This window comes from Canis lupus, chromosome 9 (genome assembly GCF_003254725.2).
Source record: "Canis lupus dingo isolate Sandy chromosome 9, ASM325472v2, whole genome shotgun sequence".
NCBI lineage: Eukaryota > Metazoa > Chordata > Mammalia > Carnivora > Canidae > Canis > Canis lupus.
In genome coordinates, this window is record NC_064251.1 from 39,436,657 (window position 1) to 39,462,871 (window position 26,215).

General features: G+C 47.0%; 1 protein-coding gene and 2 long non-coding RNA genes across 6 annotated transcripts in view; 2 read left to right on the forward strand and 1 right to left on the reverse strand.

Moving 5' to 3' along the window:
- On the forward strand, positions 1 to 17,556 carry RAD51D (RAD51 paralog D). 3 transcript variants are annotated; one of them, XM_025439604.3, is made up of 10 exons: positions 4 to 212; positions 514 to 575; positions 790 to 908; positions 7,674 to 7,755; positions 8,030 to 8,164; positions 8,906 to 9,001; positions 13,160 to 13,250; positions 13,375 to 13,445; positions 16,671 to 16,835; positions 16,989 to 17,556. In XM_025439604.3, the coding sequence occupies exons 1-10, from the start codon at positions 131 to 133 to the stop codon at positions 17,070 to 17,072; spliced, it is 987 nt and encodes a 328-aa protein (XP_025295389.1). In that variant the 5' UTR covers positions 4 to 130; the 3' UTR covers positions 17,073 to 17,556. The 3 variants fall into 3 exon arrangements, with proteins under 3 accessions (XP_025295391.1, XP_025295390.1, XP_025295389.1); XM_025439605.3 differs by lacking the exon at positions 8,906 to 9,001 and having other exon boundaries at positions 2 to 212; XM_025439606.3 differs by lacking the exons at positions 13,160 to 13,250; positions 13,375 to 13,445 and having other exon boundaries at positions 1 to 212.
- The window catches only part of LOC112654972 (uncharacterized), an 18,089-nt gene continuing 2,185 nt past the window's right edge, over positions 10,312 to 26,215 (reverse strand). The window contains exons 2-4 of one of the 2 annotated variants that reach the window (XR_004818636.2): positions 13,294 to 13,500; positions 10,648 to 10,763; positions 10,313 to 10,485 (exon numbers count right to left, since the gene is read on the reverse strand). This is a non-coding gene — a long non-coding RNA (uncharacterized LOC112654972). Of the gene's footprint in view, positions 10,486 to 10,647; positions 13,501 to 26,215 lie in introns of both variants that reach the window. The other variant, XR_007413029.1, reaches the window with a different exon arrangement.
- The window catches only part of LOC118355680 (uncharacterized), a 4,078-nt gene continuing 1,930 nt past the window's right edge, over positions 24,068 to 26,215 (forward strand). Inside the window, exon 1 of the long non-coding RNA XR_007413030.1 lies at positions 24,068 to 25,048. This is a non-coding gene — a long non-coding RNA (uncharacterized LOC118355680). The remainder of the gene's footprint in view (positions 25,049 to 26,215) is intronic.

Sequence of the window (26,215 nt, forward strand, 5' to 3'; positions counted from 1 at the left end):
GAAGCGCGGCGGGCGCGGCGGGACCCGGGCGAGGACCCCGGAGGCCGCCCCCTCCGTGCCAGCGCCGCGCCCACCCTGCAGAGGGTGGCCCGAGAGCCCCGAGCCCGGCCCCGCCGAGCCCCCGGGCGGCATGGGCGTGCTCAGGGCCGGGCTGTGCCCGGGCCTCACCCAGGACACTGTCCTGCAGCTGAGGAGCCGCGGGGTCAGGACAGGTGACGGCGTGCGCGCCACCCAGCCGGGCCCCTCGGTGCGCGTCCTGCCCCGCCCCGCCCAGGCCGGGAGGCAGGCGGGGTGCGGCCAGCCCAGCGCCCCCCTGCCCAGGGCTGGGTGCCGGCCGCGCCAGGCCCTGGGGCTCTGTGCTTCTGCCTAGGCCTCCCGCCTCCGCCCGCCCGAGCCTGCGCGCCCGAGCCCGCGCCCCCACCCCGCCCGCTGCGTGAAGAGGCGAAGCCCAGCGTGGGAGGCCCCGAGCCTCCCTTCCTGCGCGTCAACCAACCACGTGTGTTTTGTTTTCAGTGGTGGACCTGGCTTCTGCAGACCTGGAGGCCGTAGCCCAGACATGTGGCTTGTCTTACAAGGTGAGCTGCTGAGCTCCACTCTCCAGCCCTGGCTGTCTCTACGTGCTCAGCCCTGAGCCAACGGAGCGAAGGGTTCCCAGAGGTTGATAAGTAGGGTGGTGGAGCCGGTGAGACCCTGGGATGCCCCCTCCTCCGCCTGCCCCGTACTCTGGGCTGCTTTGGGTTGAACCAGTGTCCCTGGCGGCACCCTGAGTTGCTCCTGCCCCTTCCACAGGCCCTGGTTGCCCTGAGAAGGGTGCTGCTGGCTCAGTTCTCAGCCTTCCCCTCCAATGGCGCTGATCTGTACGAGGAACTAAAGACTTCCACTGCCATCCTGTCCACTGGCATCGGAAGGTTTGTATGTGTACTCGGGGAAGACGGCCAGAGGCTGGAGGACAGGAGTGCCTCCAGGGAGGCCTTTTACATTTGAATCTAGAGAGCAGGGTTTTTCAAGCAGCGATGAAGGCAACATGGACAGATGGTCAGGACCTCTGAGTTCTCTTACCCTAGAACAGGGTTTCTCCACTTCACACTTCTAACACTTGGGAATCTGTAATTATTTGGTGGGGGAGGGAATCTGTCCTGTGCATTATAGGATTTTTGGCAGCATCTCTGGCCTCTGTTCACCTCCGGTCTCCCCATGTTGTGACAATCAAAAATGTCTCCAGATGTTACCAAATGACCCCAAAAGGGGCAAAATTGCTTCTGGTGGAGAACCCCTATTCTATAACACAAGACGTCAGTTATTTCATTATTATTCAGCAGATCAGATGGAACCACTCCTCTGACCTGCTTCCCACTTAAGTTTAGGGCAAGAGAACAGGGCAGGACTGACACTCGCTGAGAGCCTCCTGGGTGCCAGCCGCTGACGTCAAGTTATGAAATCTCTTCAGTGACCCTGTGTGTTGTGATTATTAACCAAACTTGAGTTTAACCCAAGAGAATGAGGGGCAAGGAGTGGTGGGAGGCGCCCTGGGATACTTGATCAGAACCAAGTGTGTTCCCCATACTCTGTAGCAAGAGGGATCAAGAGAGCTTCTGCAGAGAACGAGTAGTTACATCCTGCTGTGTCGTTTGCAGAGGGAAAGAGTTGGAAGACAACAGCCAGTTTCTGGCCAGGGGAGTCTGACCTCTTTCCTGGCTTGTTTGTGCAGAAGTTGATGAGGAACTCTGCCGCCAGCAAGGCCTCTGGATCGGTTTGGCCCTTGCTGTTTTCCTAACACATTCTCTTGGCAAGGTTCATACAGCATGGCCCTTGGTCTTCCAGGTGGGGGTCCGAGTCTGTTATCCGTCAAGCACTGTGTGCCCACTAGGGGCCAGATATGTGCAGAGGACTGATGTACGAGTGTGGCATGGTTCCTGCGCTTAATGAATGTGGGGTCTGGTGGGTAGACAGAAGAGCAGGTAAGCAGGAGAGATGCATAAACATGTGTGGAGGCAACAGAAGGAGGGACTGATTGGCCAGAAGCAGACCTGGCCCTCAGGCTTAGGGAGCTTGTGAAACCAACATAGGCAGAGGAAAGGTTTAGGGAGCAGTCAAGTGGTAAATGGACTGGACTGCTGCTGCAGTGGGTCTTTGCAAGGGAGATCAGAGTGGTTCCACGAAGCTCTGTGGAGGAGGCAGGACTTAGGCATTGAAGAACAGATGGGCCTTCTCTGAGTGCCCACCGAGGACCCGGCACCGTGCTTATACTTCATAGCTCATGATTTCATTTGTTCTCCACAACTGCCAATGAGCACAACAATTAAACTCAACTATTGGGGTGGGGGTGGGGGGTGATACCTGAGTGGCTCAGTCAGTGGTTGAGCGTCTGCCTTCTGCTCAGGTATGATCTCCAGGTCCTGGGATTGAGCCCCACATCAGGCTACCTGTTCAGTAGGGCGTCTGCTTCTCCCTCTGCCTCTGCCTCCCTTCACTTGCTCATGCTCTCTCTCAAATAAATAAATAAATAAATAAATAAAATCTTAAAAAAACAACAAAACTCAACCATTGGAAAGATGAGGAAACGGGCTCAGGTTAAGTGGCTTGCTTCAGTTCAGTCAGCTGGTGGCCAACCAGGTACTTGAGGTCATATCCATCACACTCCTGACTCTGACTCACCTGCCCTGTTCCCCCCCATCCCCACCCTGGGGAGGCTTTAATGCAAAAGAGAGCTGTCGACATGGGGCAGAGGTGTGCAGGGTGGACCGGACTAGAGAGACTTGCAGAGACAGGCTGAGAGAGAGCTGGCAATGGTGGGGTGTGTGAGTCCAGTCCAGGGCAGGTGACAGCAGAAAATGTGTTGAAAAGAGGTGCAAGAAAAAAAGAGAAAACAGGTGCAGACAGGCCTTGCCACCTGGCAGGATATAGGTGTGAAGAATCAGATGAGACACTAGGTTTCTAGCCCTGCTCACAGTGTTCTGTGGACACTTAGTGGATGTAACTTTTAAAAGAGAGATGGGGAGTTATGTAGTCAAACATTTGGGAAATGCTTCATTAACCCAAATTAAACTAGTTTTTTGGTTGTAGGCCATCTCAGAGTCTGATGTGCACCATGAATCTTTACAAGGACAATAGAGCATGAAGTGTACCTTGCAAGAAGCTATATCAACTGTGGGAGATAGGTGGTTCCCTGAAGGCCAGAGCTATGTCTTGTTCATCTCTGTATCTCCCTCATTTTATTTTATTTTTTTAAAGATTTAATTTATTTGAAACATAGAGAGTGAGAGAGCACAAGCAAGGGGGGCAGGCAGAAGGAGAAGCAGACTCCCCACTGAGCACAGAGCCCAGTGAGGGGCTTAATCCCAGGACCCCAAGATCAAGACCTCAGTCAAAGGCAGATACTTAACTGAGCCACCATGTGCCCCTGTATCTCCCTCATTTTAGGGTAAGACCTTCAGGAAATATGACATTTTTAGGCCATGTTGGAATGAATGGCCAGAAAAAAAAAAAAAAGAAAGAAAAAGAAAAGACTAAAAGCCAATTCCAAGGGAAAGGTGAGGATAAATCCCAGAAACCAATTGTATTCAAAACAGGTGGTGAGACCCCAGTGTGGTTTTGTTGCAAGAGACAGGCGGGGGTCTCTCTCTCCTTGATGACAGTGATGTGCCGAGTTAGAGGTGGTTGGTAGGAGGGTCCTCTGGGTGGTAGGAGACATGAAACAGGAACACAGGTGAGAAGTCGGCTGGTGTGATTGTGTGTGTGTGTGTGTGTGTGTGTGTGTGTGTGTGTGTGTGTTGGGAATTCCTTAAGCAGCGTGGTCCTCACAGCCAAGAATGAGGTTGATTCTTGTCTGGATAGTCAATGCCAGTTGGTTAGACCAGAATCATTAGAATCATCAGCTGAGCCCTGAGTCAAGCTCCCTGCTCAGCGGGGAGTCTGCTTCTCCCTTTCCCTCTGCCTCACCCTTGTGTGCACTCGTGCTCTCGCTCTCTCTCTCTCTCAAATAAATAAATCTTTTAAAAAAATAAAATAAAATCTTAAAAAAACAATCCAATCACTGGGGGAATCCTTAAACACCCCAAAGGTCATGCCTCCTGCAGACCAATTAAATCATTCTCTGGGGATGGGACACAGGCACCAGTAGTGTTTGAAGTTTGCAGATGGCTCCATTGTGAAGACATGTTTGGGAACCGCTAATACAGGCCTCTTTCAAAAATCCTCTGGTATATATATATAAAAAAAATCCTCTAGTGATTTATTTATTTATTATTATTTTAAAAAATATTTATTTATTTATTTATTCATGACAGACACAGACTGAGAGAGAGTGGCAGAAAAATAGGCAGAGGGAGGCAGAGGCTCCTCACAGGGAGCCCGATGTGGGACTCGATCCCGGGTCAGGACCTGAGCCAAAGGCAGGTGCCCAACCCCTGAGTCACCCAGGTGTCCCCCTCTGGTGATTTTAATATGCAGGCAGGACTGAGAATCATTAGTATAGCCTCATGGTTTTCAAACGTGAGCATGCATCCAGATCACCTTGAAGCCTTATTGAAACTCGGATACATTCTCCAGAGTTTCTGATGCAATGGGTGCAGGGGAAGGGGGGTTAAAGTTTGCATTTCACACCAGTTCCCAGTGATGCTTTTGGTCTGGGGACCACACCAGGAGAACCACTGCTATCATGGAGCTAGGACTGTCTGATCTCAATGGGAGAAGCCACAGGGCTGGAGTGGTGACCAGAGTGTTTTGACTGGCAGGGACCTGTGCTTATAATCATGGAGTCCTTGGAACTGAAATTGATGGGGTTTTTTCTAAGGTGCTCCTTGGCATACACAGAAGTATCATGGAAGGTCTTTGAGAATAATTTTAGGATCCCATGAGGGTGCTTGCAGGCCTGGAAAAGGGATGTGTGAGGTCAGAACACTGAGCCATTGGTATGGGCTGTGGTTTAGGAGAAGCTTCAGCCCACAGGTTGGGCAGAAAGTGGAGTGTGGTTAGTGACTTGTTTCATGGTAGTTCAAGGACAGAATGTGGACTAGGAATTGGCTACGTCTTGAATTTATCCAAAGGCTTCCACAGCCAGAGCATCAATGATACAGGAATTAAGTGGTACTGTTCTATCACTTAATTCTCTGGGAACATTCATTGTATGTCTCCTGTGTTTCCAGCACTGTGCCAATGTCCTTGCCCCAGGTGCTCTGGGCCAAATGGAGAAGAGAGACAAAAACAAGCACATAGAAAATAATCACCAACTCCCAGGACTAAGTGAATTCAGTAAGGCCGCAGGATACAAGATCAGCACATAAAAATCAATTGCATTTCTATATACTCAAAACGAACATGTGGAATAGGAAATTAAAATGTAATACCATTTACAGTTGCTCCAAAGAAAATGAAATACTTAGGTCTAAATCTAACAGCAGGTATAGGAGCTGTATGCTGAAAACTAAAACTTACTGAGGAAAGAAATCAAAGATGACCCAAATAAATGGAAAGACACACTGAATTCAGGGATTGGGAGACTCAGCATAGTAAAGATGTCAGTTCTCCGCAAATTGCCCTATAATCTTAATGCAGTTCCTACCAGTCTCAGCTGACTTTTTTTTTTTTTTTGTAAAAATAAGGCTTATTCTAACACTTAAATGGAAAAGCCAATGACCTTGAATCACTAAAATATTTTTTAAAAAGGATAAAGTTGAGAGATCCCTGGGTGGCTCAGCAGTTTAATGCCTCCCTTAGGCAGGGCGCAATCCTGGAATCCCGGAATTGAGTCCCACATCAGGCTCCCTACATGGAGCTTGCTTCTCCCTCTGCGTGTGTCTCTGCCTCTCTCTCTCTCTCTCTCTCTCTCCATGTGTGTGTCTCTCATGAATAAATAAATAAAATCTTAAAAAAAAAAAAGGATAAAGTTAGAGGAATCAGTCTGCCAAACACGAAGGCTTACTTATAAAGCAGTAATCAAGACAGATGTGATATTGGCTAAGCAAGAGAGATACAGGTCAGTGGAGTCACATAGAGAACCTAACAATAGGGATCCCTGGGTGGCGCAGCGGTTTGGTGCCTGCCTTTGGCCCAGGGCACGATCCTGGAGACCCGGGATCGAGTCCCACGTCGGGCTCCCGGTGCATGGAGCCTGCTTCTCCCTCTGCCTGTGTCTCTGCCTCTCTCTCTCTCTCTGTGTGACTATCATAAATAAATTAAAAAAAAAAAAAAAAAAAAAGAGAACCTAACAATAGATCCACAAATATGTCAAATTGAAATTTTTTAAGTAATCCCTCTACGTAACGTGGGGCTCAAGCTCACAACCCTGAGATCGAGTTACATGCTCCTCCATCTGAGCCAGGCAAGTACCCTAAAACTGTCAAGCTTTTAGAACAAAACAGAGGGGAAAATCTGAGAACTAGAGCTAGGCAGAGAGTTCTTAGACTTGACACCAAAAGCATGATCAATTGGGGTGCTTGGGTGGCTCAGCGGCTAAGCATATGCTTTCAGCTCAGGGTGTGATCCTGGATCATGGGTCTGGTGATCGAGCCCCACATTGGGCTCCAGTAGGGATCCTGTGGTCCTGGAATCAAGTTCCGTATCAGGCTTCCCACAGGGAACCTGCTTCTCCATCTGCCTGTGTCTCTGCCTCTCTCTGTGTGTCTCTCATGAATAAATAAATACAATCTTTTAAACAAAACAAAACAAAATCATGATCAATTAAAAAATAATTGTTAATAAAACTATAAGATTAAAAATGAATCCAGATTTAAAATTTTTGCTTTGAAAAGAGGACAAAAAGACAAGCACAGAGTGGTTTCCCCACAGAGTGGGGAAAATATTTGCAAACCACATATTCAACAAAGGACTTACATCTAAAATATATAAAGAATTCTTTTTTTAATAAGGATTCTTTTTTTTTAAGATTTTATTTATTTATTCATGTGCGACACACACAGAGAGAGAGAGAGAGCAAGGCAGAGACACAGGCAGAGGGAGAAGCAGGCTCCACACAGGGAGCCTGGTGCGGAACTCGATCCTGGGTCTCCAGAATCACACCCTGAGCTGAAGGCAGCGCTAAACCGCTGAGCCACCCTGGCTGCCCAGTTTAGTAGTTTCTTATAGTTTAGTAATTTCTTATAAAATTAACATGTGCTTGCCATACAACCCAACAGTTGTGTTTTTTGTTTTTGTTTAGAGAAGGGGGAGAGGGGCAGAGGAAGGGAGAATCTTAAGGAGGCTCTATACCCAGCACAGAGCCCTATGCCAGGCTTGATCTCACAAGCCTGAGATCATGAGCTGAGCCAAAATCAAGAGTCAGATGCTTAACTGATTGAGCCACCCACGGACCCCTTTAAATTTTCTTTTTAAGACAAGGCATTGGGGGTCTCTCTGTGTGTGTGTGTCTCATGAATAAATAAATAAAATAAATAAAGTTGAAAAAGTGACGAATTATGGGAAATGCTATCAAGGAAACCTGTAGGGGATTAAGATAGGCAATAGAAAGAGGACCCTTTGATGGGTTGGCAGAGACCTCTGTGGAAAGTGATCTTTAGGCCAAGAGTGAATGGATGGACCTTGGAGCCATGCCCTCTTTCCCTAGATATGTTCAGAACTAGTGCTGGGAAGGAATGTCTTACTTTTCTTGGTTCCTACTCCCCTCTGTCCCCACCAGTCCACTGGGTTGATTCTCTTTCTTCCTCTTCTTTCATCAGCCTGGACAAACTGCTTGATGCTGGTCTCTACACTGGAGAAGTGACTGAAATTGTAGGAGGCCCAGGTAGTGGCAAGACCCAGGTACATTTGCGGCCAGCAGCAGGTGGCCATGGGGTAGGGAAGGGGAGGGGAGAAGAGGGAGGAGGTGGTGGGTAGCACCAGATCTGTGTGTGTGTGTGTGGTGGGGGGCGGCTTCTTCTAATGTACTTGTGATTCAGAGAGAAGATAAGTGGTGAGGAGTTGGGCATGAACTTCGCCCATTCGAGTTGCTGGGTCCTGGACAGGATTTGGTGGGGAGCTCCCATTCTGGGCCCTCTTTGGGGGCTCACTATCTCCCAATGCCTTGTCCCTTCAGGTATGTCTTTGTGTGGCTGCAAATGTGGCCTATGGCCTGCAGCAGAATGTTGTATACATTGATTCCAATGGAGGATTGACAGCCTCCCGCATCCTCCAGCTACTTCAGGCCAGAACCCCAGATGAGGAGGTGCAGGTAAGGGGCAGGAGGGTTGAGTTCCCTTGAGGTTCTGATGTAGAAAGATGCCATTATTCCTTAGAGTGCAAGAATTTTAGCTGTTTGGATAGTCACTTCTGAGTTTGAAACCTATTGTTCTTAGTACTTCCTGAATTCTTTAAGTGTCCCCTGTTATAACATTAGCCCAGCTTGGATGCTACACACACTGATCTTCCAAGGTGACCTAGCTCCATGCACACCCTAATTCATAGCTGGCAAACACCCAGCATCTGTGTTTCCTTCCCATTTTTCTTGCCCATAGCAGACATTCCTAATCAGACAGAGCTCTGACTTGGCTTTGCAGCTCAGCCCCCAGACAGCCTCCACTGTAACAACTGGCCCAGTAGACAGACCCATTTACCATCTTGTACTGGAGTCCTTACATCTAGGTGTCTCATTTTGCTCAGCTTTAAAATCCCTCTTTGGGGGCACTTGGGTGGCTCAGTTGGCTAAGCATTTGCCTTGGGCTCAGATCATGATCTCAGGGTCCTGGGGTCAAGCGCTGAGTTGGGCTCCCTGCTCAGCAGAAAGTCTTTCTCCCTTTTCCTCTGCCCCTCTCCCAGCTCGTTCTCTTTCTCAATCTCTTTCTTTCTGTCTCTCGCTTACTCTCTGTCAAATAAATAAATAAAATCTTCAAAAAAAATAAAATCCCTCTTTATCTTACTTGAGCCCCTGCTCCCTCTTACCCAAAGCCCCTCCTTCTCTTTCCTACCTCTTTAGGCAGGAGCTCTCCAGAGGATCCAGGTAGTTCGTGCATTTGACATCTTCCAGATGTTAGACGTGCTACAGGACTGCCGAGGCACTCTGTCCCAGCAGGTGAGCCTGCTGTCCTGCCCCTCCCTGCTTCACCCAGCTTGCTGGGGCTATCTGTATGTGGGCAGGTGTCCTAGGGCTGACTGTTTGGAAATGCAGATGTGCAATCTGGTGACTCCAGCTGTGCTTGCCACCTCCAGGATGGGATTCCTGAATGCTTAATCATTCCTGAGTGCCTCTTGTTTACTTGCCCATCTTCCCCACTAAACACTAAGGCGCTTGAGTGCAAGGATCACGTCATTCATTTCTGCATTCATCCCCCCACTGGATCAGTGAGGATTACTTTCAGCTGCAAGTAATAGTCTGTCTGACAGGTACTTGAACCTTGAGGACATTTAATTATCTCACGTGAGTCTGGAGGTTGGCAGGTCCATGGTGTCAGGGCTCTAGGTTGATGTGTCTGATTCTCTGGCTCTTCCCCCTCATAATTGCAAAGTGGCTGCTATAGCTCTAAGCACTGTGTCTTCATACATCAACACCCATATTTGGGGCAGTACTAGATGGCCCCTCTTCTGTACTTAACCTTTTTATCGGGATAGAAAAATCTTTCTGCAAAACCTACTAGTAGACTTCACCTTACATCTAGTTGGCCAAAACAGAGTTTTAGGTGTATCTTAGCCTAGGGTTTAGGCCCATCTTCTATGATGCCAGATTTCTTTCTTTCTTTCTTTTTTTTTTTAAGATTTTATTTATTTACTCATGAGAGACAGAGACAGAGAGAGGCAGAGACACAGGCAGAGGGAGAAGCAGGCTCCATTCAGGGAGCCTGATGTGGGACTCAATCCTGGGTCTCCAGGATCAGGCCCTGGGCTGAAGGCGGCACTAAACTGCTGAGCCACTTGGGCTGCCAATATGATGCCAGATTTCTGCCCAGTACCGGAACACATCCAGAATCCCGTTAACAAGGAAGAGGGGGGTTAGAATGGCATTTGGGTTGGTACACCACTACACCACTACACATTTGGGTGCTTAGATAGGATTTGGTGCACTGATTTACAGGTCATTAGATTTGGAAAGGCATCTTAGAATAGTTCAATTCATGTTAAACTTTCTCTGACCCCTATGGGCATATCCAAAATTGTATATAAAATAAATGATTTTTATAAACTTTAGAACATGTAATAGTTGAACAGATACTTACCATAGGAGGGATCCCTGGGTGGCGCAGCGGTTTGGCGCCTGCCTTTGGCCCAGGGCGCGATCCTGGAGACCCAGGATCGAATCCCACGTCGGGCTCCCGGTGCATGGAGCCTGCTTCTCCCTCTGCCTGTGTCTCTGCCTCTCTCTCTCTCTCTCTCTCTCTCTGTGTGACTATCATAAATAAATAAAAATTAAAAAAAAAAAAAAGATAACTTACCATAGGAGCCGTAGCTGGTTATGACCCATGTGTTTTGAGACCTGAAGTAGTCTTGATCTAATCCAGTCCTCTCATTTCTAGAGATGAGGAGAGTGAGGGCCAGAGATGTTCAGTAATTTGCTTGAAGTCACTACATAATTAAGATAAGAACTAAGCTTATAATGCAAATCTCTCAACTCCCAGATTAAATGACTATATTTTTTTTATTGGAAGATCATTATGATAGTATATAGTCTATTATTGCATAACAAGTTACCACAAATGCAATGATTTAAAATAACATATTTGCTACCTCACAGTTTCTGTGGATCAGGAATCTGGGCATGGCTTAGCTGGGGCCTCTGCTTAGGATCTCAGTAGTCTGTAATCAAGATGGCAGCTGGACTGTGTTCTTATCTGGAGGCTCAACTGGAGAAGAATCCAAGTATAAGTTCACTCAGATGGTCATCAGGATTCATTTCCTAATGGGCTCAGTGTCTTGCAGGCAGGTGTATCCATGCTGTCCACTGTCCTCTGCCATGTGGCCCTTTCCATTGGCAGTTCATAGCATGACCACTTGCTTCATCAAGACAGCACAAGAGTGAGAGAAAAGGGCGCCTGGGTGGCCCAGTCAGTTAAGCGTTGGACTTGGGCTCAGGTCATGATCTCAGCATCCTGGGATAGAACCTGGAGCTGGGCTCCCTGCTCAGGAGGGAGTCTGCTTCTCCCTCTCCCTCTGCCCCTCCCCTGCTCATGCGCTTGCTCTCTCTCCCTCTCATATATATATAATTTTTTTTAAGATTTTATTTATTTATTCGTGAGAGACACACAGAGACAGAGATACAGGCAGAGGGAGTAGCAGGCTCCATGCAAGGGAGCCCGATGTGGGATTCAATCCAGGGACTCCAGGTTCACACCCTGAGCCAAAGGCAGACGTTCAACCGCTGAGCCATCCAGGAATCCCTCTTTCTTACTTGTTTGTTTGTTTGTTTAATTTTTTTGTTAAAGATTTTATTTATTTATGAGAGACACAGAAAGAGAGGCAGAGACACAGGCAGAGGGAAGAGAAGCAGGCTCCATGCAAGGAGCCCAATGTGGAACTCGATCCTGGGAATCTGGGAGCCACCCTGAGCCAAAGGCAGACACTCAACTACTGAGCCACCCAGGCGTCCCTCTCTTATTTATTTATAAATTAAATTTAAAAAAAAAGTATGAAAGCAAAATGCACCATGCAGTTTCATATAATATAGTGTAATCTTGGGAGTGATGTCCCATTGCCTTTGCCTTATATAGCCTAGTCAAGAGAATGACATTCCAGCACATTTGACACCATATTAGTCAGAAGCAAGCCACAGGACTCACTCTCCTATGGGGGAGGGGATTATACAAGGGCTCAAATACCTGGAGGGTGGAGATCAAGGGGCCGCTTTAGGGTCTATCTGCCTATCAGATGACCTGATATCCACAGTTACCAGCAGTGCAAAGGCTGGCTGCCTGTCTGCATTTTAGCCAGAGATTTTAACCTGCTCTCCCAGAGTGAGGAAGAGCTAAGCTGATTTCAGTTTTAGCTTCTCTCTTTTCTGCCATCCTCTCTCTTAGACAAGCTGATGCCCGAGAGTCAATAACTGGAAGATGGAAGAAGACATGCAAAAGATAGACCAGATAATGCTGAATATTCAAGATTTGGTTAGCGTGAAGTGAGAAAGTTGTAAAAACAGAATCAGCAAATGAGTTGGACATAAGGAGTAAGGGAGATTAGGTCCAAGAAACTAGGGCGACGCTAATGCGTGTGTGGAGACAAAAGATTATGGTTTTAACAGATGGCTGTCTATATAGTCTGTATTTGGAACTGCTTTAGATGTGGAAGATGAGGCCCTAGAGGCATGATCTAGAAGGAGACTGAAGTAAAGAGAAGGCTAACACCTTCAGCACAGGAAGTAAGCAGAAGAGGGAGAAGAGGAGCCTGGCAAAACAATGGGGAGCTGGCCATAAGGAGATGATGGCTAAGAAAATTCAGGACTGGGGGTGCCTGGTTGGCTCAGTCAGTTAAGCATCCCACTCTTGATCTCAGGGCAGGTCTTGATATCAGGGTTGTGAGGTCAAGCCCCGTGTTAAAAAAAAATCTCGGAGCTCCTGGGTGAGTCAGTCAGTGGAACATCCCACTCTTGTTTTCAGCTCAGGTTGTAATCTCAGGGTCCTGGGATCAAGCCCTGCTTTGGGCTCTATGCTCAGCATGGAGTCTGCTTATCCTTCTCCCTCTGCTCCTTCTCCTGCACATTCTCTCTCTCTCTGAAATAAATAAAATCTTTTTAAAAATCTTTAAAAAAAAATTCAGGACTGGAGGTCTGGCTGGCTCAGTAGGTAGAGCATGCAACTTAATCTGGAGGTTGTGAGTTCAAGTCCCAGGTTGGGTGTAGAGATTACTTAAAAATAAATAAAGAAAACTTCAAAAAAGAAAGAGAAGGAAGGAAGGAAAGAAAAAGAAAGAAAGAAAATTCATGACTGGGGCCACAGAACTTGTAACAGGGATTTCTCAAATTTTATTATTTTTGGCTATCTGTGATGCCCTGTGATTTAAAATCCCTCTATCAAAATAATAATAATAATAATACCACCCCTCTATCCACCCAAGGCTTCAGTAAAATATGTTATACCTAGAAACGGAGATGGGGGGAAAAGCCTTAACTGAAATTCCGTGATGCTTGCACAACTATATTTGAGGCTGAGGAACTTATTTCTTACCCATTTCTGATAGAGGAGCAAGCTTGTCCTGTAACGGACGACCCCTAGAGGCCATCTGGTTCATGGCATCTGCTTCTCCCCAGGTGAGCAGTGCCTCAGGGACTGTGAAGGTGGTGATTGTGGACTCAGTCACTGCGGTGGTCTCCCCACTTCTGGGAGGTCAGCAGAGGGAAGGTAAGAGGTGTGGCAAAGTCCAGGATCTGGGACATGATCTTACCTCCCAGCTCTGGAACCCAGTCCCTGGTCAGCCTGGTCATAGGTGCCCTGCTGCCCTGGCCCTCTGCTTCTCCTCCTCCAGGGTTGGCGCTGATGATGCAGCTGGCTAGAGAGCTGAAGACGCTGGCCCGGGACCTTGGCATGGCGGTGGTGGTGAGGAAGTGGGCTAGGCCAGCTTGCTGGTCTTCTCTCTGCTCCCTGGGCTGTGCTGAGATGGGGGGACATGGATTCGATTTCTAGTTCCAGCTGTTTGCTTCCCTTAAATGGCAACGTCTGAACCCCCAAAGTGGCCCTTCTTCCCTGGGCCATCTAGAGCACTGGACTGTGTTGGGGTCAGACATAAAGAGCCAAGGGGTAAAGGACAGCCTCGGTTTTCTTTTTTACTTTAAGACAGATCTATCTAGGTATAATTCACACAGAGTAACTCCTCGTTCGAAGTTTGGCTAACAGATGCTAATGTATCCGGTCTCGTTACCCCGGCATAATCAAGATCTAGAATATTTCGGTCACCGCAGAGAGGTCCCTGAGCCCCAGACAACCACTGATCAAGTGTCTGTCCGTATAGTTTTGCCTCTTCCGGTGCTTCACAGAAAGGGATGTTTTTGCTTTCAACATCACTTTTTCTGCTTACAGAGTACTTTTTTAAAAGTCTGCCTGTTTCTCATAGAGTAAAAAATAGTTAAATATAAGAGACAAATGTGTAGTAAATCTCCACATCCACAGAAAACATATTAATATTTTTTATATATCTCCATAGGATCTTTTTAAAATTTTTTTATTTTTTTAATATTTATTTATTTATGATGGACATAGAGAGAGAGAGAGAGAGAGAGTGGCAGAGACGCAGGAGGAGGCAGAAGCAGGCTCCATGCCGGGAGCCTGATATGGGACTCGATCCCGGGACTCCAGGATCCCGCCCTGGGCCAAAGGCAGACGCTAAACCGCTGAGCCACCCAAGGATCCCCATCTTTTTATTTTTATTTTTTTTAAGATTTTATTTATCCATTCATGAGAGAGAGGCAGAGACACAGGCAGAGGGAGAAGCAGGCTCCCTGCAGGGAGCCCCATGCAGGACTGGATCCCAGGTCTCCAGGGTCACGCCTCTGGCAGAAGGTGGCGCTAAACCACTGAGCCACCTGGGCTGCCCTCTCCATAGGATCTTTACTCTCTGCATATATATATACATATACTTTTAACCAGCTTTCCAATTAAACTGTAACCTTATTTAAAAAAATAACTCATTTCATTCCACTTCCCATGTCTTTAAATAGATGCTTTAAGAATGCCATTTTTAGCAGTTACATATTTTATGTAATACCTGTGTTAGGGATCCCTGGGTGGCGCAGCGGTTTATCGCCTGCCTTTCTTTGGCCCAGGGCGCAATCCTGGAGACCCGGGATCGAATCCCACATCGGGCTCCCGGTGCATGGAGCCTGCTTCTCCCTCTCCCTGTGTCTCTGCCTCTCTCTCTCTCTCTGTGTGGCTATCATAAATAAATAAAAATTAAAAAAAAAATCTTTAATACCTGTGTTACTGGGGGTCAGCAAACTTGTCTGCAAAGGGCCAGACAGTAAATAGTCGAGGCTCTATGGCGATAACATTGACGTCACAGCTCCTCAGCTCCACCTGGATTGCGTGAGAGCAACCACAGACAGTCCTGAACAGAGGGCGTGGCTATGTTCCAGCCAAACTTGATTTTCAGAAACAATTTTGGGGCCATATTTGGCCTGTGGGGAGTAGTTTGCTAATACCCTGGTATCCCATAATGATCTATTTCCTCATTTGGTGCTTGGTAGGTCATACTGGTTTTCCTCTATTTTAAGTAAAACTCTGGGGTGCCTGGGTTTTATACATTGGACTCAATCTCAGGTCATGATCTGGGAGTCCTGAGATTGAGCCCCATGTCGGGCTCTGTGCTCAGCAGGGAGTTTGGTCGAGATTCTCCTCTCCCTCTGTCCTTCCCCACCGCTCACATGCTCACATTCTCTCTCTCTCTCTAATAAATAAATCTTTAAGGAAAACTCTAATGAACACCTTTATACCCTAACTTCATTGCACATTTCATATTATTCCTTTATATTATTCCCTCAAGATTTCAGTAATCTAAAAGTATAATAACTGAGTTAGGGATACACACATTTTTATTTCTTATTTTATTTTTTAAAAAGGTTTTATTTATTTGAGAGAGAAAGAGTAGCAGAAAGAGAGGGAGCACGAGCTAGGGTGGGCTTTGGGCAGAGGGAGAGGGAGAATCAGACTCCTTGCTGAGCCAGGAGTCCAACACGGGGCTCAATCCCAGGCATCCCGGGGATACACACATTTTTAAATATGTAGGTATGATATCGCTGAATTTCCAGGAAGGTCATACTAATTTCTACACCCACCAGCAGTGTTCTTTTGTACTTAAGTTGAGTTCTAGGGCTTCTCTCTCCTGACTTTAGGATGTACGTGATCTGCTTGTGCCCCTGCCCCTGGTTGGAGGGCTGGTGGGGAGAATCTCATTAAAAGGGTGCCGTAAAGCTCAGGTTGCCTGCCCATGACTATCCTGGGCATAGTAGAACTGACTGACCAGACTATGACCTCCCTTTCAAAGCTCGCACGACTCCCCTACACACAGATGTGCTCCGTGACACAAAGCACGGGGTGCATGTGGCTTCAGAATGCCTGTCTGGGGATGCCTGGGTGGCTCAGTGGTTGAGTGTCTGCCTTGGGCTCAGGGCATGATCCTGGTCCCAGGATCGAGTCCCACATCCGGACTCCTTGAGAGGAACCTGCTTCTCCCTCTGCCTGTGTCTCTGCCTCTCTCTGTGTATCTTTCATGAATAAATAAATAAAATATTTTAAAAAAAGAAGGCCTGTCTGCTGGGTTGGGGATAGGAGGCGCAGGCCCACCACTGGCTTCCCATCAGCAGAGTGCATACAGCCCTGCTTATTCCCAGACACATGCCTGTTACCTTCTGCTGTAATCAAGCCTGAGACATTGTGATTTTTTTTTTTTAAGATTTTATTTATTTACTCATGAGAGACACAGAGAGAGAGGCAGAGACACAGGCAGAAGGAGAAGTAGGCTCCATGCAGGGAGCCCGATGTGGGACTCAATCCCAGGACCCAGGATCATGCTCTGAGCCAAAGGCAGACAGATGCTCAACCACTGAGCCACCCAGGCATCCCAGACATTGTGATTTAGTGGAAAAAGTTAAACACAAGTGAGGACCCAGGGGGCTAGTTCCAGAGCTGCTGTCAATAACTTTGAGAGCCTTGGAGAAGTCATTTCTCTGTGCTGGGCCTCAGTCTTGCCACTTAAAGAATGAAAAAGCAGTAGGAACAGATGTCCTCACACTAGCATTATCAATCTGGAAATCTTTGATTCTGCTTCAGGTGACCAACCACATGACCCGAGACAGGGACAGCGGGGAGCTCAAACCTGCCCTTGGACGCTCCTGGAGCTTTGTACCCAGCACCCGGATTCTCCTGGACATTGATGAAGGAGCAAGAGCATCAGGCAGTTGGCGCAGGGCGTGTCTGACCAAATCTCCCCGTCTGGTGAGCCTGCCACAGGGGAAAGCTGGGAATCTGGGCCTTTGAGGGTGTCTGCATGCCCAGAATTCTTGGATGCTGAGAGTTGGCAACCAAAGAGGCTTTCTGCTTGGATAGCTTAACTCAAAAACTTAACCCTTCCCTCCTGTCTCCTTCCAGCCAACAGGTTTCCAGGAGATGGTTGACATTGGGACCTGGGGGCCTCCAGAGCAGAGCCCAGCGTCACAGGGAGATCAGATATGACTGTGCTATTGATTGGGAAAGGGAAGGGCATCGAGCGCCCCACCTCTGCACACAGTGACAGCTGCTGTTCACTGCCACCCAGCACTGGGGACTAGGGTTGAAGCTCCTGGGCTGGGCAGAGACGGCTCTGTTTCCTCAGCTGCTCTTTCTGTGGAAACAGAGCTACCGGTGAGAGAAGATGCTATGGTGGAAGGACACAGAAACTCATGCTGGTGCCAAGTTTTCTTCCTTGTTTCTATCCTGTCTGTTTCCAGTGGGGACCCAAGTTCACTCTGAAGAGGTCTGCTAGTGACCGGACAGAACCCGGTGTATCACCATCATCGCCATGCTCCATCTTCAGTGACTGAGCTGGGAGGCCTCCAGCTTGCTTCTGCTTTTCCTTCTCTTTTTTATTTTGCCTTTTTCCACCTGTAAGATGGGGCGCCCTTTTCCCCAGCTTTGTCTTTGAGTTACTGGGTGGAAATAAATTCAAAGCCCTTCTTTATCTATGTTATGCTCTTAAAAATATGAACAGGAAATTCCTGGAGCCCCAGAGCCACCTAATTTCCCCCCCAGAAGGGTGTTTTTCAGTTTCCCTCAGTGAGGTTCCAAAGAATGGTTATTCCTTTTTTTCCTCTTGTTGATATGGTTTCACACACCTGCATGCATCACTGTGACTAGGTGAGACCATGAACTCGCTGTAGTCCCAGGGATATAATTTAACAGGAAGGGAGAATGTGGCCACAGTGAATCCAGCTACTTGTTTATTATGCACATGCCCTGTAGGGCCCCTCCACAGTAGAGAGTAGCCAGAGGTGCTGAACCATGGCCTTGCCCATAAACAGACAGAGGAGAATTTGCACAGTAAATAGAGCCAGCTGGGAAAATTGATGCTGGCGTAAATAATACATGGCAAATCTAGTCCTTTATGCAGAAATTCATTGCTAGTGGCTCCGAGATGCAATATAATTACCCTTCTCTTCCTGCCAGCTGTACCACAGCCTGGTGCCCTAGTGTATGAAATAACCCCCCTGTCTGTTAGTGGCACTGTGGCCATCCATCTGAGAGCTGTAGCCCTGGCTGGGGTAGGGGAAAGGAGGACACCAGGGGAGGAATAATAAAAGGCAAAGTAGAAAAATGAGCAGAATTGTTCACTGACCACATTTTTTTTTAAGGAAGGTCGCCTTTTTTGGTTAGAGAGCCTGTCGTGATTAATTAGTTGTGTCTTGGCTGCAGGAAGAGGGGGGGTCAGAGTTACAGGGGGAAGATAGAACATTAAGATGATGAGCATAGCAGAGAGAGAAGCAGGAAGCATTGAGGGTTGGGAACGAGTGGCAAACCGGCTCCAGGGTAACTACCTGTGTTGGGGAGCCTGAGACTGGGGAAACCTTGGCACTGCTGCCTGCAGAGGGGATCCCAGGAGAAATTAATCTTCTGTAACCTCATACCATGAATAGTTGGTGTATTTCCGCAACCATAGTAGGAAGCAGTACATTAAGCTAGGCATGACAAATCCCTGCCACTCCTACCATTTGGGTATTTTGAGCCCATGGAGGCCTCACCAATCATCCAAGCATTCATTCTTCGTGGAACTCGGAGTGTTTTGCAGTTTTTCTCTGCATGGCACTCCAGGTAGTCATGATCTGCTAGTTGGGAGTTGGCATGTGAGGTGGAGCCTGGCTGCCGTCTCTTCCACAGGCTGATCTACCATGTTTCCTGTATGTGGTGAGTTGGGACCCTGGAATATGAGAGGCCTGTAAAGGTCGTGTACCCTATCCTGTCATTTAACAGAGAGGGATACTGAGGACCAAAGAGGGGCAGTGACAGTCCCGTGGCACTCAGGACTCCTGATTCCTTTTTTTTTTTTTTTTAAGATTTTATTTATTCATGAGAGACACACAGAGAGAGGCAGAGACATAGGCAGAGGGGAGAAGCAGCCTTCATGCAAGGAGCCTAATGCGGTACTTGATCCTGGGACTCCAGGATCCTGCCCTGAGCCAAAGGCAGACACTCAATCTCTGAGCCACCAAGGCGTCCCAGGACTCCTGATTCCTAAGCCAGGACTCTCTGAGTCTCCATGTTGCCTGTAGTTTCCCATGTGTGCAGCTGTCTTCCCACTGGGCACTGACTCCAGTCAGGATGCCATGGCCATCACCTAGGTGGCCTCGCTGGCCATGGTAAGGTGCCCCATTCACTGTGCTCCAGACCACCTGTGACATTCCTGTAGGACCTTGTCCCTCACAGCTTACTCCCTCCCTGGACTTTGCTGTCAGACCAGGGCTTTATCTCGTGCTGCCTGCTGCCCCTGCAAACCATTCCAGGCACACTGCACTGAGCAGTTCCCCTTACAGGCCTCAGGCCAGGCTGACTCTCCTGTCCAGGTGTGTCTTGCTTCCTTTGCTTTAGTGTCTGCTTCTATGTCCAGTGCACATCCATCCTAACATCCTCCCCCCCCCTTTTTTTTACATCCTCCCTTTTAATGCATGAAGTATGATCTATATAGACTAACCCTTCTCTACCACTCATCTTTGTGCACTTGTCTGCCCATGCCCATGAGCTCAAGATCCATTTCCTTAAATATTTTATTTACTTGTTTGTCTATTTGTTTATTTATTTGAGAGAGAGGGAGAGCACAAGGAGGAGAAGGGCAAAGGGAGAAGCAGACTCCCCACCTAGCAGAGAGCCTGATGCAGGGCTTAGTCAGAGGAACTCAGGATCATGACCTGAGCCAAAAGCAGATGTTTAACCAACTGAGCAACCCAGGTACTCCAAGCTCAAGATCTATTTTAAGAGCTCCCATGTCAATTTTTCTTTTGTTCTTTCTATAGTCTGGGAACTCAATAATGGTTAGCTATATGAATGGCTTCATGGGCTTTCATGCATTTTAAAGATGGCAGAGGAGGAATGCAGGAAAGATTTTCTCTTCATCTAGATAGTCATTGAACCCCCAAAGTATCTTCTTTTTTTTTATTCATTCATAGAGAGCAAAGAGAGAGGCAGAGACACAGGCAGAGGGAGAAGCAGGCTCCACGCAGGAAGCCCGATGTGGGACTCGATCCTGGGTCTCCAGGATCACACCCCAGGCTGCAGGCGGCGCTACACCGCTGCGCCACCGGGGCTGCCCCAAAGTATCTTCTTATGTACCTTTATACAGAGGACTCTTGTATTATTATTGATATTAGACAAAATTAATGTTGAGTCCCCACTGCAGGCTAGCACTTGATGACTTTAAGTGAGGCACTTGAACTCCCAAAGACTCTCAGGCAAAAGGTCCACGTATCATTGAGGCTGCTGTCCACTGCAGGCTGTGGACACCTGGCTTAAAGAGGCTTCAACAATAAGGACATTATCTCTAGTTACATGAAGTCCAAGGTTGGCTCATTCAGGGCTCAGTGTGAAGGGATGTAAGGCCCCTTTTACCTTTCTAGTCTGCTCTCCTTTTGTACTGATTTTGTCTTCAAGCTCATTCTCCTCATTAAAGCCTGGGTGTCGCCATTCTGAGCATGAATCCGACATGACAATATCTACTGGCAGGAACGTAATCTTTGCATCCTTTTAGTTAAAAACTCAACTTCCAACCACAGCAGACTTACCTCATGTCTTCCTGAGGTAAGTGTTGCTTCCTGAACCCACATCTAAATCACAGCAAGGGAAATTAGTCTGTGATTGGCTCAGATCAACCAGAAAATAGCCCTGGAACTGGGGCTGGGGACAGGCTTTCCTTAAGCATGTGCTATGGCCATTGGAAGGAGATGGGGGTGTTACTAGAAAGGATGGGATTGTGTGGAGGAATTGGACATCAAGGGCAACTGCTAGTGCGTGACATAGTCCAGAAAGCAAGTTTATTAAGGCTGTCCTGTGCTTCCGCCCTTTGTACACATCTCATTTAGATCTTAGGATGGCCTTGTGGCATGGGGAATCATTCCATTTTACAGACAATAGGAGCCCAGCAGGGCTGAGAACATAAGGCTAATTGGCAGCACCAGAATCCAAACTCGAAGTCTCATTCCAAACCCTACTTCTTTCCATCCTCATGCTGCCTTCAGCTCTGAATATGTAAATGTTTTGATAAAATTCTTTTTTTTTTTAAGTTTTTATTTATTCATGAGAGAGAGAGAGAGAGAGGCAGAGACACAGGTAGAGGGAGAAGCAGGCTCCATGCAGGGAGCCTGATGTGGGACTCGATCCTGGGTCTCCAGGATCAGGCCCTGGGCTGAAGGCGCACTAAACTGCTGAGCCACCCGGGCTGCCCTAAAATTCTTTTTTTTTTTTTTTAAATATTTTGCCCAGATAGTAGCCAAGGCTACATATCTTGACCTTTTCACAGCTTAGCTCACCATAAAAAGCTGGATCAGAGATCTACTTTATCAGTTCTTTCTGATTTCCTCTAGGGAATTTATGAGAGAATGATATGCACATGGAGAAAGATTTCATTGGTATGAAAGTGAACTGGAGGGGTACATGGCTGGCTAAGTTGGAAAGGCAAATGACTCTTGATCTTGGTGTCGTGGGTTGGAGCCCCACACTGGGTGCAGAGATCACTTAAATAAATAAATAAATAAATAGGGCATCCCAGCTGGCCCAGCTGTTTAGCGCCACCTTCAGCCCAAGGTGTGATCCTGGAGATCCGGAATCGAGTCCCATGTTGGGCTCCCGGCATGGAGCCTCCATGAATAAATAAATAAAATCTTAAAAAAAAAAATCTGAATAAAAAACAATGGTTGCGGGATCCCTGGGTGGCGCAGCGGTTTGGCGCCTGCCTTTGGCCCAGGGCGCGATCCTGGAGACCTGGGATCGAATCCCACGTCGGGCTCCCGGTGCATGGAGCCTGCTTCTCCCTCTGCCTGTGTCTTTGCCTTTCTCTCTCTCTCTCTGTGACTATCATAAATAAATAAAAATTAAAAAAAAAAAAACACAAAAAAAACAATGGTCGCAGGCAGCCCCAGTGGCGCAGCGGTGTAGCACCGCCTGCAGCCTGGGGTGTGATCCTGGAGACCCGGGATCGAGTCCCACGTCAGGCTTCCTGTATGGAGCCAGCTTCTCCCTCTGCCTGTGTCCCTGCCCTTTTCTCTCTGTCTCATGAATAAATAAAATCTTAAAAAAACAAAAACAAAAAACAATGGTCGGGGCACCTGGGTGGCTCAGTTGGTTAAGTGTCTGCCTTTGGCTCAGGTCATGATCCTCAGGGTCCTGGGATCGAGCCCTGAATCAGGCACCCTGCTCAGCAGAGAGTTTTCCTCTCCCTCTGCCCCTGCCCCTGCCCCTGCCCCTTCCCCTGCTTGTGCTCTCTCCCACCCTTCCTCCCCACCTCTCAAATAAATAAATAAAATATTTTTTAAAAAATGGTCAAAACAATAGTCTGTGTGTCCCAGAGATGTGAACCAGGAGGAAATAAGGGATTTAGAAATGTGCAGATCCCGCTAGGTTTTTGCTGTGTTCTGGCATGGAATTGTACTGGGTAGAGTTAATATTGTCCAATGCGGTGTGTTGGGGAAGGGCATTGGAGAAGGCTCTGTGATGCATGGAGCTTAAATTAGAGCTGGTTATATTATTCATCAAAGATTATCCTCAAAAAGGTGTTTTTCTCATTTTTTTCTTGTCTTATTGCACTGGCTAGACTAACATCAGATTTTTTTTTTAAGATTTTATTTATTTATTCATGAGAGACACACACACACACAGAGAGAGAGAGAGAGAGGCAGAGACACAGGCAGAGGGATAAGCAGGCTCCATGCACGGGAGCCCAACGCGGGACTCGATCTGGGGTCTCCAAGATCACGCCCTGGGCTTCAGCTAAACCGCTGAGCCACCTAGGCTGCCCTAACTTCAGATATTAAGTCAAATAGAAGCACCCATAGCCATCACCTGGTCTTGCTCCTGACTTTAGTGTGCTGTTTCTAGTATTTTATCATTAAGATGCTGTAGGTTCCCTATCGTTATCTTTTATCAAGGTGGAGACCTCATTGTGTCTCCTGTTTATCGTGGAGAGGGAGGCCAGGTACTGGCTGTTACACTGGCCATACACACAATTCTCTCTCTCCCAGTTGATGGAAGGTATGTGTGTTCTGGGGCTATACAGCTGTACTTTATGTGCTGCACTAGTTTGAATAGCCTTTGAACCCTAGCTTTTCTCAGCCCCCTGTAGTTTCTGGGTATAACAGCCTTAATTGAAACCTAGGTTTTGCCAGAAGACAATGGGCCTATGGGGAAAAGGATACAAAGTCAAGGAACAAGATTTTTTTATATCTCAACTAATTCAGTCTTATCTCTGACACTTACTTGCTGAGTGTCACTGGATGAATCACTTAGACTCTTTAAGTCTTAGTTTCATCTACTGTGAAATGGGGAAAATAATGCCTGCTGTATGGGGTGCCTGGGTGGTTCAGTTGGTTAAGTGCCTTTTATTTTATTTTACTTTATTTTATTTTATTTTTATTTTATTTTTTTTATTTTAAAGATTTTATTTATTTATTCATGATAGTCACACAGAGAGAGAGAGAGGCAGAGACACAGGCAGAGGGAGAAGCAGGCTCCATGCACCGGGAGCCCGACGTGGGATTCGATCCCGGGTCTCCAGGATCATGCCCTGGGCCAAAGGCAGGCGCCAAACCGCTGCACCACCCAGGGATCCCTTATTTTATTTTTTTATTTTATTTTATTTATTTATTTATTTATTTATTTATTTATTTATTTATTTATTTATTATTTATTTATTTATTATTTATTTATTTATTTATTTTTAAATTTATTTATGATAGTCACACACAGAGAGAGAGAGAGAGAGGCAGAGACACAGGCAGAGGGAGAAGCAGGCCCCATGCACCGGGAGCCCGACGTGGGATTCGATCCCGGGTCTCCAGGATCGCGCCCCGAGCCAAAAGCAGGCGCCAAACCGCTACGCCACCCAGGGATCCCTATTTTATTTTTTTAAATAAATTTTTATTTATTTATGATAGTCACACACACACACACACACACACAGAGGCAGAGACACAGGCAGAGGGAGAAGCAGGCTCCATGCACCGGGAGCCCGACATGGGATTCGATCCCAGGTCTCCAGGATCGTGCCAGCCAAACCGCTGCGCCACCCAGGGATCCCATGCCTTTTATTTTAATTTTTAAGATTTTATTTATTCATGGGAGATACAGAGAGAGGCAGAGACATAGGCAGAGGGAGGAGCAGGCTCCCCATGGGGACCTTGATGTGGGACTCGATCCCACTGGGATCATGACCCAAGCCAAGGCAGATGCCCAACCACTGAGCCACACAGGTACCTCAAGTGCCTTTTATTAAAAAAAAATTATTTACTTATTTTCAAGTGAGAGCGAGTGAGCAAGAGAGAGCCTCAAGTGTGGGGAGGGAAGGGGCAGAGAGAAAGGGAGGACCCTGGGATCCTGACCTGAGCTGAAGGCAGACACTTAACTGACTGAGCCACCCAGGTGCTCTGGAGTGGCTGACTTGATTTCATCTCAGTCATGATTGTGGGATCAAACCCTCCTCAGGTTCTATACTAACTAATCTAGGAGAAGGCTTGAGGATTCTCCCTCTCCCCCTGCCCTTCCCCTTTCCCTTTAGAGAGATTTCTCTCTCTTTCAAATAGATAAATCTTTAAAAATAAACTAATGCCTGATGGATAGTCATATGTAAGCACCAAATACTTTTCCAGGCCTATAATGGGTTTTAATCTCATATTATTGTGGGGCTTCTGATGCTTGGGAGGTAATAGCAACAGCTTCCTTCTGTCCAGGTAAGGCCAGCTTCATGGTAGTGTGATCAGTGCAATTGCACAGAGCCCTGTGCTGACTTTAATATTTTACTGTTGCCATATTGAAATTCTTTTTTTTTTTTTTTAAGATTTTATTTATTTGACAGGGAGCACTAGCAAGGGGAGTGGCCAGCAGAGGCCAAGGGAGAAGCAGACTCCCTGCTGAGCCCAAAGCGGACATGTGGACATGCGCTCCATCTCAGGACCCTGAGATCATTACCCGAGCCAAAGGTAGATGCTTAACCAACCCAGCCACCCAGGGGCCCTCATCCTGAAATTCTTAATACTTTTTGAACAAGGGTCCCATATTTTGTACCAGGCCCTGCAAACTGTGTAGCCAGTCCTATCTCTAGGAAGGAGCAGAACTCTTGTACTGGTTCTTATCTTTGAAAAATACCCTACCCCTGATTTCTTAGGGAATAACTCCCTTAGAGAGTTACCTCCTGTAGAAAAATTGGAATTGGGATCCCTGGGTGGCGCAGCGGTTTGGCGCCTGCCTTTGGCCCAGGGCGCGATCCTGGAGACCCGGGATCAAATCCCACATCAGGCTCCCAGTGCATGGAGCCTGCTTCTCCCTCTGTCTGTGTCTCTGCCTCTCTCTCTCTCTCTCTCTCTGTGACTATCATAAATAAATAAAAAAAAAAAAAAAAAAAGAAAAATTGGAATTAGCATCTTATGTCTGCTTATCTCTGTTCCATTCTGGGGTAATCTACACAGCCTCTTTCAGAAAGGAATACTTTATATTTTACATAACTTATTAGGTCCAGAGGAGTTAAGAGGGGACTGGTGAAATGGAATGATGATTTGGAGTTTTGGGTAAGGAAAAGATTTAGGCTCAAAATGCCTTACGTGTCCATTATACTTGGACAAGGTAATGTCTCTGTCTCATTGGTAGAATCTGTGTTGCAGGGGAATTATATTTTCCTTCTTGGTAAAATTATATGTCTCAGGGGAATTTAACAGGTAATTTGTGTACAGTACCTTTCACAGAGAGTCTGGCACATAGTAGGTGCTCAAGCACCATTAATTCTTTCAGCCCTTGCCAGAAGTAACAAAAATCAGGGCCCTAGGACTTGGTATGCTGCTGCCAATAATAGAAATAATATGATTTATTTTTTCACTACTGTTTGGGGAAAGGCATGTGCTTCATAAATATGTATTGGAAAGTACTTAGTAAATGAGTAGAAATAATAAAAATATGTCAAAGTAAACAGCTCCTATAAATATGTCACTTGGTAGACAAATTAGTGTTTTATAACTACTAAATACCATTGCTTGCCGAAAAGGATTTTAGATTACTTGCACAATGGGCACATTATTGAGTGCCTCTGCAGAAGGACATGCTAAAGATGAAAAATAGTGATGGTGATAATGTTAAAGGTGGAGAAAGGAGAAATG